Source organism: Gekko japonicus, unplaced genomic scaffold (genome assembly GCF_001447785.1).
Source record: "Gekko japonicus isolate JY-2015 unplaced genomic scaffold, Gekko_japonicus_V1.1 scaffold1870, whole genome shotgun sequence".
In the NCBI taxonomy this organism is placed as follows: domain Eukaryota; kingdom Metazoa; phylum Chordata; class Lepidosauria; order Squamata; family Gekkonidae; genus Gekko; species Gekko japonicus.
The window spans coordinates 24,072-37,198 of NW_015168711.1; the positions used below are offsets into that span (position 1 = coordinate 24,072).

The 13,127-nt window shown below is 40.4% G+C and overlaps 1 protein-coding gene across 1 annotated transcript in view; it reads left to right on the top strand.

Moving 5' to 3' along the window:
• PPIL4 (peptidylprolyl isomerase like 4) overlaps nt 1-13,127 on the top strand; it is a 21,751-nt gene continuing 8,624 nt past the window's right edge. The window contains exons 1-10 of the mRNA XM_015415552.1: nt 1-89; nt 1,273-1,340; nt 1,626-1,690; nt 4,503-4,620; nt 5,950-6,092; nt 6,442-6,538; nt 7,515-7,631; nt 8,885-9,009; nt 10,213-10,279; nt 11,474-11,585. Coding sequence (XP_015271038.1) covers nt 20-89; nt 1,273-1,340; nt 1,626-1,690; nt 4,503-4,620; nt 5,950-6,092; nt 6,442-6,538; nt 7,515-7,631; nt 8,885-9,009; nt 10,213-10,279; nt 11,474-11,585 — 982 coding nt within the window. The 5' untranslated portion in view covers nt 1-19. The remainder of the gene's footprint in view (nt 90-1,272; nt 1,341-1,625; nt 1,691-4,502; nt 4,621-5,949; nt 6,093-6,441; nt 6,539-7,514; nt 7,632-8,884; nt 9,010-10,212; nt 10,280-11,473; nt 11,586-13,127) is intronic.

A 13,127-nucleotide genomic window follows, 5' to 3' on the forward strand; every position in this document is an offset into this window, starting at 1 on the left:
CTGGAGGGAGAAAGTCGCGATGGCCGTGTTGCTGGAAACGACGCTGGGCGACCTGGTGGTGGACTTGTACACAGAGGAGAGACCTCGAGGTGAGGAGAAGCCTTGGCAAGAGCTGAGGCGGAGTGAACCGATCAGCCGTTGGCGAATATTGCAGCTCCGGCGCGACCTACTCTGAAGGCTCGTGTGCAGATTCTAAGAACTGCAGCAGAAGCAGAGATTGAACAACCGCTGTGCATTTCTGTGCTTGGGGGCAAGCTGCACCAGTTGGATTTCTGTTTGTCCCGTAGCAGTTAAGAAACACGGGGCAAGATAGGCCGCGATGGGTAGTTTTGCACACCCTAAGAAGTGCTTCTTTCTCCTTCGCCGCGATCCCTTGCCGTTTTGCAGGAAGTGCCCAGAGTCATTTCTCGCGTCGGGCATGCGGTCCCGAAGCATATCTCTTGGGTTTCGGTCTCTTTCACTGGTGCCCCAGGTTAGGTGTGTCAGTAGGCTGGCACAGAACTGTAAAAGGCTCAGGTGACCTGTCAGGGTGTGAAACGAAAACGGGGTTCCCGTTATTTACAGGTCGTAACACTAACCTAACAACCAAAGATTAAACAAGTGGAGTTTCCCTCACCACTTAGTTCCATGCTAGAAGAAACTTTAAAAGGTAAATGTTTATTTATTGGCCATCTAAAAACAGAGCAAGAAAAAAATAATAAAGGGACAACTCTAATGCAACACTTTTTTATTTTCTAAAATGTGATGCTGAAGCTCAAACCTGCCTAAAGTTCCCATCATTTGACCTGAAAAAAAGCCTCCTTTCCTCAGCTTCTAATATAGGAGGACAGGGTGTAGTTATTTATTCTTGAAGGAAGAGCACTTTGTATGTGCTTAACTACCCTTCTGTATTATCATGCCATGTATCCCAGGACTACCAGCTCATATTAGAAAAAAAATCCAGGAATGTACCCTAGTGAGTTCTGATTAAATAATTCCTGTTTGTTCAGAGAGTAGATGGTAGCATTTCTTCCCATAGATTTTTTCCTTATTATTCTACTTTTATTTCATTTGGGACAATTTCTTTATACTGAAATTTGGTTTGGCCTTGTCACCATAGCTTAGACACTGAGTCTCCCTAAGTCTTGTGGTAACTTCTTGTTTCCAGTATCTCCTCCTTGCAGAGCTTCATATGCTATAAGATTTGTAATAAAGTATTAAGGAGTCATAGTGTGTGTTTCATTTATTAGGCAAAATCCACATTCCATTACAGTTGTCATAAATTTCTTGCAGCCTGTCTGAATTTTCTGAAGCTCTGCAAAATCAAGTACTACAATTACTGTCTTATTCACAATGTACAGGTAAGCATTTGTGGTGATGTTTATTTTCTCTCTCTGAATTCTTAAATCAGTGAACAGTTTTGCAAGCACATGTTGCACTGCAGATAGATAAATGGTCTTGGATACATTGTATGTCCCTCTTGGCCTTACATCATCATTTGTAAAACAGAATAATAACCTGCTTCAAAAAAATCATTGTGAGTGCAGGTACAATGAACGTCTTCAGTTAATTTATATATGTGTAATAATAAATAGCTGTAGTCATAAAGTATCTTTTTATTTTAAATATGTCTTGCATTGTTACAGAGAGATTTCATCATACAGACTGGTGATCCACAGGGGACTGGCCGTGGAGGTGAATCCGTTTTTTGGTGAGCTTCTTATATTGGGTAGTAAAAGATAGCTTGACTTTCTTAGTGTACTCCTGAAAGGAGGACCTTTTGGGTACCAAACAAGATGTTCCAACTCTGTCATTTTGTTTTAGTCACAGTTCTCCAACCATTATTTCCATACAATTGCACTGGGCCTTGCATGTGAGATTGTGCCATCCAATATTATTTTCTACTTGTTTCTTTTTAGATAAAGTTATTATCAGGTAAAAGGATGTTACTCTGGCAGCACCAACTGTATTCTTTTATAAATTAACTTTGAGTTTTTAAAAATAAGAACATTCTTTTGAAATTTCATGATTTACAACATTGATGCAAAAGTTCTGTATTTTGAGTAATCAGATCCTGGAGGGCTGATATGGGGAAGAAATCTTTGTTGAAAATCTTGGAGACAAGACCCTGGGAGTTAGTAAGGCAGAATGTGACTCTATGAAGCCCTCAGAGGATACTATTTTACGCTTGAATTTCTTCTTCATTCCAACAGTTCAAAAATCTGTGTTTAAATGCCTAAAGAAAAGAGAGATCATCATTTAATAATAATGTCTGGCTTAACTACTACTGAGGAGTTCCAAGGGTAGAGAGGAGGAGGATTTTTGCCAGTCCCCTCTCCCACTGCAGACCTCTGACTTCCCCCTTGCTTTTCCTGAGGGGTCCTCTTTCTCCAAGGAGCAGTGTTTTGGGGGGTATTTGGGTCTGTGGTGGTGGGATGGGAAGGAAGCCCTGCTCTGCAGATGGAAGTCTCTGGTGGATTTAAGTCACTATTGTTAAAAGTTGAAATACATCTTTTGCTCACTGCTGATCTCCATATATACAACTCCACAGTGTTTGCCTTAACCACTACACCAAACTGGCAGACAGGAGGAGGATTTTTGCCAGTCCCCCCTCCCACTGCAGACCTCTGACATCCCCCTTGCTTTTCCTGAGGGGTCCTCTTTCTCCAAGGAGCAGTGTTTTGGGGGGTATTTGGGTCTGTGGTGGTGGGATGGGAAGGAAGCCCTGCTCTGCAGATGGAAGTCTCTGGTGGATTTAAGTCACTATTGTTAAAAGTTGAAATACATCTTTTGCTCACTGCTGATCTCCATATATACAACTCCACAGTGTTTGCAGATCCATTACAATACATGTACCTCATTCAGCAAGGAGATATGTGCGTAGATCATACTTGTAAATGAACATTTAAAAAGGCATTTCATGTGGGTAAACATGTTGGTTGTTCCAGTTCCAGACACAGTGTGATGATGTGCATATTAAACTCATACATAGATAAGAATCCTCCACATAAAATTTAGGGACCAAAGCCCAAGTTCAAGAGAATGTGGTCACAGATTGATTTTGTCTATTGAAGTGAATAGTGATAATGATCTGAATGGAGCTGTTTCAGAAGGTTGCTAGGCTGCATAATATATCTGAAGGGAATAATAATAAATTTTCACAAATGCCATTCTTTTGGACACAGTTTCTGTTTCAGACAGTGAGGAACATTATTCTTACACAAGTTGTGAGCCAACCTGACCGGTTATATAATTCCCTCCCAGTCTCAGTTATCCTAGATGATACTGAATGTGACCACTTCTGTATTTTAAATATCTTTTGAGAGTAGCTGTGAATAGAAGTGCATGAACTGCAGATATTAAGCCACCTCAAACAATACTTGAAGAGGCAGGATATACATATGCTAAATAAAAAACATTAAGTAAGAAACAAGTGGATTATGTTGATGCTGCTAATGTGAGTAGATGTTCACAAGGTCATGTAGTTATAAATGTCTGTAGTAAGCCATTTGCTATCTTATGTAGGTAAAGTAGAACATAAGCATAAAACAGCATATTTTACTGTTGTTTGCAATTTGTGTTTGCTAGGTGATGTGGTATAGTATTTGGAGTTTTGGGCTAGGATCTTAAAGACCTAGGTTCAAATTCCCCTCTACCACTAACATTCACTGGGTGACCTTGAACCAGTCACTCTCTTTCAGCCTAACCTGCCTACTTCTCAAGGTTTTTGAGAGGACAAAATAGAAGAAGGGAAAATGATGTACATCTCCCTGAGCTCCTTGGGAGAAGGAGCAGAATAAAAATGTATTAAATAAATAACCTGTACATGGGGCGGCCCTTGTCCCAAATCCGGAAGCTGCAGCTAGTGCAAAATGCAGCAGCCAGGGTGCTGATGGGTCTTTCTGTACAAGATCACATCTAGCCTGTGCTGAAGGCACTGCACTGGCTGCCAGTAGCATACCAGATTCATTTGAAGGTGCTAGTTTTGACCTTTAAAGCCATATACGGTCGGTGGCCTGCTTACCTGAGGGACCGCCTCTCCCCGTATGTCCCCCAGAGAGCATTGAGGTCAGGATCACAAAATCTCCTGACTCTCCCTGGTCTAAAAGACATCAGATTGGCCATCACTAGAGCTCCCAGAAGACATCAGGTTCCTGCGGGACCTTTTACAGTTCCACAGGGCCTGCAAAATGGAGCTCTTCCACCAGGCTTTCGATTAGGAGCCACCACTGCCAAATGAGTAATCGGAAACTGAAGATGCTATGGCCCTTATGTTACAATGCTGGATACTGCCTTTGGACCAGTTTATAGGTTACAACGCTGGATATTGTCTTCCTTCATTGGACCACTTCATAGGAACTAGCACTTTATGTAAATTGTTGTTTATGTGAATTTTATTGCATTTTATTGTTGTATTTTGGCTGTTGTACGCCACCTTGAGCCAGTTTGCCTGGCAAGGTGGGATATAAATTGAAAAACTAAATAAATAAATAAACCTATATACTTGCATATATGTGTTTCAGCAAATTATATGGGGATCAAGCTAGATATTTTGAATCAGAAAAAGTGCCAAGAATTAAACACAAGAAAAAGGGGACTGTATCAATGGTGAACAATGGCTGTGACCAACATGGATCTCAGGTGAGCACATAATGTTGGGTTTTGCTAGAATTGTGGGATTGATAAAAGGGAAATAATTTTGCAAAGGATCCACAGAGAATGAAGATAGTGGCTTGACAGGACATAACCTGTGCATGCAGTTAATATATGTTTGTAGATTACAGTTAGTAAAATGACTTGTCACAAGATTAAAAAAATCATAACGAATCCCTGCCTTAGTTGACACGGCACATAGATAAAAGGGCATTAAATAAAAGGGCATTAACTCTTCTGCAATTTTTCTATATGTATATAAAAAGCTGCTTTTATACATAATCAGAACATAAGTCAATTTTGCTGTGTTTTGGCTACTCTGATTGGTAACAACTTTCCAAGGACTCACACACAGAAAGGTCTTTCCCAACAATTTCTCCCTGAGATCTGAATCACAAGAGTTGGAAAGAGCCATACAACTTTGTTCATCTAGTCCAACCCCCTGCTCAATTCAGGATCAGTCTAAAAGATCCCTGACAAATGTTTGTTTAGCCTCTGCTTGAAGACTGTCAGTGAGGGGAAGCTCACCACCATACTTTTTCTTTAACTGGTGATGTACCTGAAACCTATGTGTGCTGTACCACTGAGCCATGGCCCCTCTCATCCCCAGGGCTAGTTGTGATTTTGAATCTTGTTGCACTTATGTGAATTTTTAATAACTTTCGATATTGACGTGATTTAATCACATCACCTTTGGTTTGAAAGATGGACTGGATAAATCAAAATGCACATCTTTGTTGTTTTCAGGAGCAAATACCACCCTCAGAGTTGTCAGCAATATTGGAGTTGAATTTCTTTTCTTAGAGCTAGCCTTCTAAATATTATGTTGCTATAAGGCTGTTTTTCGTTCAAGCAAATAGTTTGATGTGCATTTCTTTCTAACATCAGCCATAGGATATTTCTGGCATTTCCTCTGAAAGTGGTAATGGGATGAGGGGAGGACAGGGAGTTCCCCATCAGAACTTGCAGCGTGGGTGGAGTGACTGTAGCTCTGTCTGTACAGCGTTAGGAACTAGGAAAGCATTGTTTAAAATTACTTAAATGGGTCATGATAAAAAAGTACCAACTGCAGATGTAAGCATGTAATTCTCCCTGATGTCAGTAGGAGCACATGTGGTGCCTTGAAAACTCTCCAGCCTTTCTTTGTCTTCCCACAGAAGTTTCAGATGTCATCTTGTAAAAAAGTAATGTGGGGTGCATTTTTAAGGCCCCTTTGAATGTTGAAAAATTAATCTTGGGCACATCTAAGCAGCTGTTCCTTGTGACCAGAAAGGGCATTTTTTAACTAAGCAATGTTTCTGTTTTGTTTTTCTATAGTTTCTTATTACTACAGGAGAAAACGTAGATTACCTGAATGGTGTGCATACGGTGTTTGGTGAAGTTACAGAAGGCATGGATGTACTGATGAAAATTAATGAAACCTTCGTTGACAAAGATTTTGTTCCATATCAAGATATCAGGTTTGATTGTCTCTTGTTTCCATATTTTAACAAGGTTATTTCTGGATAGGCCTTTCAGTGTGACGGTTGTATGAAGTGGGCAAAAGGGATCTGGTGCCCAGGACACCTTCCTCTGGCAGAAGCCAGTTTGTGTGCTTCCAGAGAACAGGGAAACAGCCTGCACTATACACTGAGGTTCTTATTCTTTGCCTGAGCTGGCATATGCTTAGAAAGATTTACTTGACTGCCTTGACCTGAAGATACTGAGTATGCGTCAGTGAAATGTATTTATTGTAAAAGCATGCCGTTGTTGTAGAGATGAAATAGTGTTATAAAACAATAAATGACATTTTCCTGCATTTCTTATTAGGATAAACCATACAGTGATCTTAGATGATCCATTTGATGACCCACCTGGTTTGGCAATACCAGACCGTTCACCAGAGCCTACAAAGGAACAGTTGGATGTGAGTATTGCTATTAACTTTTAGTGCTTTTTGGTGGGAGCATGAATGGGAAGCAACAGTTATGTTAATATGGATGCTTCCAAAAATGGAGTCCTTTTCTGATTTCAGCAAGTTTTGATTCTACAGAGAAGGCTGTCTAAGCGAGAGAGTTTGAGGCTCTCTCTTCTTTCTTTCCAGTTTAATGAGTAATGTGACAAAAAGCCTATTCTGATACTTGATATTAATCAAGGAGTATTTGCTCTCCATCATGTATTGGGAATAACACATTGTGATGTAGAACAAGTAATATTTTCAAGAATATAATCAGGCAAATACAAAAAAGTATGCTAGCATTGTTTCAAGAAATATAGGTTGTCCCACAGCCATGCATGCAGATTCCCTATAGAAAGTACTGTACAAGTGAGTGGTCAGGACTGGAGACACAGAGCCAGCAGCAGCTGCTGCATATTAGGGCATGCTTACACAGGATTTATATGCATCCTAACACAATAGCATGAGAAGCACCCTTCATATTTTGTACCTTGGAGCAGGAGGGATATGAATCTGTGCCTTGGGCTTTCAGTATGAGGGAAATAGAAAGAATAGATCATTCTGTACATCTCTGTCAATTTCTCATTGTTTCCATTGCACATTATTCCTGGGAAAATAATGTCTGTCGATAATAGAGTATCCAGACATGAGGGAAACTATGGCTTATTTGATTGAAATACAGCTTCCTGATTCCTGTGTATTGTTATTATTTACTTACATTATTTGTAGTTCACCTTTTCCCAAAGCAGATTACACAGTGATGATTCTCAAGAGCATCTATGTGTGGTAACTGCTGCAACTTGAATGCATAATCAAATGTAACTTAACTTTGTCCAGTGCCATTTTTTCATGTCACAGGTGGACTGAAGACATGAGATCATCATCAGTGCATTCACTGACTTAATTTTATTAAATAACTGTCATTTTTTAAAAAAATGTAAGACAGAGTGGGAGAATAGGAGCCGATGAGGAAATTGATGACTTCAAGGGAAGGTCTGTTGATGAAGTGGAGGAAATTCTGGCAGAGAAAGAGGCAAAAACTCAGGCTATCCTTTTGGAAATGGTAAATATATTTGATTTGTTTGATCAGAGTAATATCTTTATATGTGTTTTGTGTTGTACACATTGTATGAATATTAATAAAGTGAGTGTTGCATTATCTGGATGTGGGTTCAGATCCTAGCTCACAAGGTACCCTTGGCAGATCTTTCTCTCTAGGTTATCTTGTAGTGGTATGTAAAGATTAAGGAGATAAGGATTGTCATGTGCGTGCATTCCATTGCACAAAATTCAGTGTATAACACAGACTAATAATTAAAGGGATCGAAAATGTAACATTTCTGTGAGAGAACTGAGAAGATAATAAGAAGATATTAATTGAAACCTTTTACATTCAGATACTTGCAGTTTTCTCTCCTATCTTAATGGCTACCTCCAGCCTAATATTAGTAGTGGCTTAGCAAAATGAAGCTGCTATTGTGGGATCCTTGCTGAAAAAGTAGCAAAAATACAGACTACAGGTGGCACAGCTAAAGCTTGGTCATCTTTATTCAGAAGGCAATTATTGCAGAGGAGACGATATTGCTTCTTGAGGGAAATCACAAGAAGCACCTCCAACAAATGACTGGGTTTTGTGAATTTGGAAAACAGTGTAGATACCTAAATTATCAACATGAGTTGGTAATGTACAGTTAGATAAATTTATGGAGAAATTTTAATGTTTCTAATGATATACACTGATAAAGCTACATAGGATTAGACACTATATATATATATATAGTGTGTGTGTAATATTTTGTGTAATATTATGTATGTGTGTGTGTGTGTAATATTTTGTGATAACCATGAAATTTCCACTCTTGTAGCATTTTTGTTTTAAGCATTGCTTCAGAATGCCACAGCTTTCAAATGGTGCTAATGTGAACCAGTCCTTAATTTTGATATCTGCATAGAGGGGGGCAAAATAACAAATAAGTGGGATGAATCGTCATTTGCTATAAATACAGTATCCTGGCTTGAAATTAATTTTAACATGTTCATGCACATTTTTGGATTTCCTGTGAGATCTGAGAGAAAGGAATTCCTGGATAAAGGCAAGGCAGACCAAAATGCAGAGATTTGTCTTTTGGAGGAAGGGATTTTTGAGAGTTCATAATAATTAGTAATCCTATATTTGTGTAGGTAACATCTCTTGTGCTTTCATTAAAAACTTGGTACATGTGACACAAGCATGTCTCAAGTTAATGCATATAAAGTGCTAGAGTTTGTGTGTAAAATGAGACTACAATCTCTTCTCTTTTTACTTTTGTACTTAAGGTAGGAGACTTGCCTGATGCAGATATCAAGCCACCTGAAAATGTGCTTTTTGTCTGCAAACTTAATCCTGTGACAACAGATGAAGACCTTGAAATCATATTTTCTCGTTTTGGGCCAATCAAAAGGTAATGATAGAAAATCTGCAGAAATGGCAATACACTAGTAAAAACCTGTTTAAAACCTTTCTTTCCTGGGTTTCACTGCTGTGCTTGCCTTCTAATTCAGCCACAAATATCTGTTATGTTGCTGTCAGTTGTGTTAAAAACTTAAGAAGATGGAACAGAAGAGACTGGTGCCTTGTGGGTGGGAGCCAAGAACTTGCCAGGGAAGGGTTCAGGCACTTTCTCGCTCCTTGCTCTTCATGCAGTGGGGGGGGGCAGTTGCAGTAGCAATGGCAGTGTAGGGAGAGGTGCAGACTGGTATGAAGAGAAGGAAAAGACCTTCTCTGGTCTTTTCTTTCTCTTCTGCTGAGTCTCTTCTGCGTGATCCTTTTTTAAACCATTTTTCCTCCCTCCCCTTTCCTCTTAGTGTTTGCTTTTACAGTTTGTCCAGTTTAGAGATGACTTCATTGAGAATTAAGGGCCAGTATGGTTTCAGACAAGAGTGCAACGTTTGCCTCTTGGCCATGAGCCACTCAAAAACATTCGGCTTTCAGAACTGGCTATCATGTCTTGTGAGATCCCACTCTTAGGCAGACAATTCTGTCCTTTATATTGGAACAAAGAATTGAGTTTCATACATGCTTCCCTCTTAGAAAATGCTTCTCAGCATTACTTGCAACTGAAAAGTCAGAGAGCCTAAAAAGAAGCAGAAAGAAAAATAATATATTGTTAAAGTTTTAATTTTGAAATATTTATGAGGCTTAGTATACTTCAGTATTTCCTGCTTAAACTAATGTACTTAATTGTGTTCAATTCAGAGTAGTGTACTTTTCCTAATGAAGGAGGGTCGCCATAGTCACTCCTGTTTCTGAAAATGTTGCACAAGAGTGCAGATTATTCAAAACAAATACCAAGAGGAATGTAGTTACTGTTTGGAGTCTACACTTTTCTTAAATCTAAGTATGTGAGTTGCATTTTCTGATGATCAAAACATTTATGGGAGAATTCCAGTATCCACAGTCTGTGCTGGAGGGGAGAAGCCTCCTAGTTCAGATTTTATCCCTCACCAAAGCCACTCATATTAGAATTGTCCACATGAACAGATGAAGGACTGCTTCTTTTGAGTGCTGTGTGATGCCCAAGAAGCCTCCCCGAAAACAGTGCCAGCCAAATATTAGTGGTCATTCTACAACTCCCTGAACAACATGTGTTTTGCTGCATTTTCAGCTGTGAAGTGATTCGAGACTGGAAGACGGGTGAATCCCTGTGCTATGCTTTCATTGAGTTTGAAAAGGTATGTGTTTATCTGTTTATATTGTTTAACAATACACAATGTTAGAAGCGTTTGGTACCTGTTTCTTTTATTAATTTTATATACCATCTTTCCCAAAAGAACCAAGGTAACTCATTACAGTAAAAACATTAGTACAAAAGCAGTCATAAAATGCCATAATGAAGTTCTGTTACAGGCTTTAGGAAAACCATTTTTTGATATAAATCAATGCAGTTTACTGTGGTACCGGGGAAGATCAGCTCCACCATGCATGAACTTCTGTAGCTTCAGGAAAGTCAGTCCCTCAGCCTCATTTCCATCTGAAGAACATGAAGAATGGCAACCTGCACTGCATGACTCTTTCCAGAGTGAATGTTATTACAATCCCCAAGATTCCCTAAGCCTTAGGTGTGAGGCAGTCTAGACATCTGAAGAAAATCCGTCCCTGTTTGCTTGCGCGCCTGGCTACATTGTGAAGGGATCCTGAAATAACATCACCTGATTTCTGAAGTACAAACTGGAAATTGAAAATGGCCTGAGAATTGTCAACCCTTGCAAAAATTAAGGCTCTTGGATTGCTACTCTGAAATTCCTCAGGAGGATGCTTATATAGAAGAGTAGCAGGGTTGTTTTCTCTGATGAGCAGATCATACAGAAATGCAGTGACCTCACGTGCAGCAAGGAGATGCTGCTAAATATTCTGGAATTCCTTGTAGATAGTTTCAGAGGGTAGCCGTGTTGGTCTGCAGTAGAACAGCTGGATTTGAGTCCCTTAGCACCTTGGAGACCAACAAGAGTTTCAGGGTATAAGTCTTCAAGAATCAAAGCTTCCCATCTCCTGTGTCTTATGAAGGGTGCTTTGACTCCCAAAAGCTTATACCCTGGGACACTTGTTTTGTTTCTTTGTGTGTATGGACAGAGGGTGGTAGTTGTGGAATAATAGCTCTTTAGGAGCACCTGTATTTTCACTGTGCAAAGAAATCTGAGTGAGCCTTTTAAGTAACGAGCACTTTTGTATTGAATACATTGGTAGATGGCCTAATATCAGTGTGCAACTGGTGTTCCCTAACCTAAGCATGTATTTGGTGGAGCAAGACGTTTTTAGGCTGATAAAAGCATTATTAGTAATATGCTAATGGAAACTTTTCTGGTTCATAAACCAGCCTCACAGGATTCTAATTTTAACTTTTTGTTTCATGGAAATATGGCTATCAGGAGGAAGACTGCGAGAAAGCTTACTTTAAGATGGATAACGTGCTAATAGATGACAGGCGGATACATGTGGATTTTAGCCAATCTGTTGCCAAGATAAAATGGAAAGGAAAAGGTAACTTTCATTTTATACTCTTAGTAAGAGGGAGGAAGGAGCAGAGTCAGGTCCTTGCATAGTGTCAGTTCCACTTTGGTATGCAGCAGCATCAACTTTTAGTGCAGAGATTAGCCATTTCTAGATTCCTCAGATATTAGATCTCCAGAGTCTGGCCGGTTCCCTTTTAATCATCCCTTGCTTCTCAAAGGAGCCTGTGGTAGTGGGGAGTATTAAGCTGGCTAGCTGAATGCCTGATGGCATATATGGTGAATACATAGGACAGGAGCAGGGTCTGCTTCACTCACAAGGGCAGTAGAGCTTGGTAGAAAGTGGAGGAGGGTGGAGGCTCAGCATGCTGGTTTTTTTCTGTAGCCCATTTTCGGTTTCTGTTCAAGAGCCCCAGTGCGATCTGGAAGGCAAGGCACATTGTGAGTGACTGTTCCTCAAATGCTTGAACTGGTTGGAGATGGAATATAAAGAGTCCCCTTATGTAGTAGGACATGTCCAACACCTCAGCTCATTGGTTAAGTAGGTAAGCATGCCAATGTACAACTACACATACTCTGCTGCTATGCATGAGAATCCACACAGACATTTTAGGTTTGTGTTCCTTTGGGTGAGGAGGGGGACTGAGTATTGAGGTCTGCTACCAGTACTCAACATTAAGGAACAGTTACTAATCAGCATGTTCCAGTTTGGAACCCCGGAGGCTGTGAATACTTGGCTGTGTGCACTGAAGTGCCAGTTTGTACCATAAGATGGCAGCACAAAATAGAAGATGCTAACTCCAGCATCCAAGCAATAGTTTTGTACAACTGTTGTTAAATGTTATTAAAATGTGTTAATTTTGGACTTCCGGTTGATGGCGGCACGCTAGCAGACTCACCTCCCGGACCTCCCGGGGGTGAAGCTGCGCTCCAGCCGAAGGAGGGGGCGTGCAGGCTCACTACTCCCCCAGGGACCCGTCTGAAGGGGCTCCTGGCCATGGAGCTTTTGAGAGGTTGCCTCTTCGACGGTGTAATGCCAGAGAATTGAGGCACCTCTCCGCTCTGATGGTTCTTCGTGCTGAGAGACCGAATGGACTAAGTGACGCTGACCGGGGCAAGCACAGGAGATTGAGCGTGAAATGGAGTGTAAACGAGGTCTGTGGACCAATTATGAACGTGAGTTGTTAAGCAGTGATTAAAAAGAAAAGAAGCTCCCCACCCCACGGAACAGAAGATAAGGCGAGTGGGGGAGGGAGGCCTCCCAAACGCATAGACTTTAGAGCGATTGAGGGGGGGAGCAAAAGCATAAAAGGTTAAAACTGCTAAGGAGCACTTACCAAGGCGAGTGCGAGCGTTAAGGAGCATATTCAGAGACTTTCAAAAAGTTTGCAAAAGTAAACAAAGAGAAAAAGATTACAGGGAAGAGGACGGAGAAAGAGAAGCATCTGAAATAGAAAGTAACTGAGAGTCCAAAACCGGAAGGAGTCAGCGAGCCAGCAAAGACTTCGGCAGACTCCATGTGCCACCTGCTGGACCAAATGAATAATCTCAAAGAGCAGATGACATCAATGAC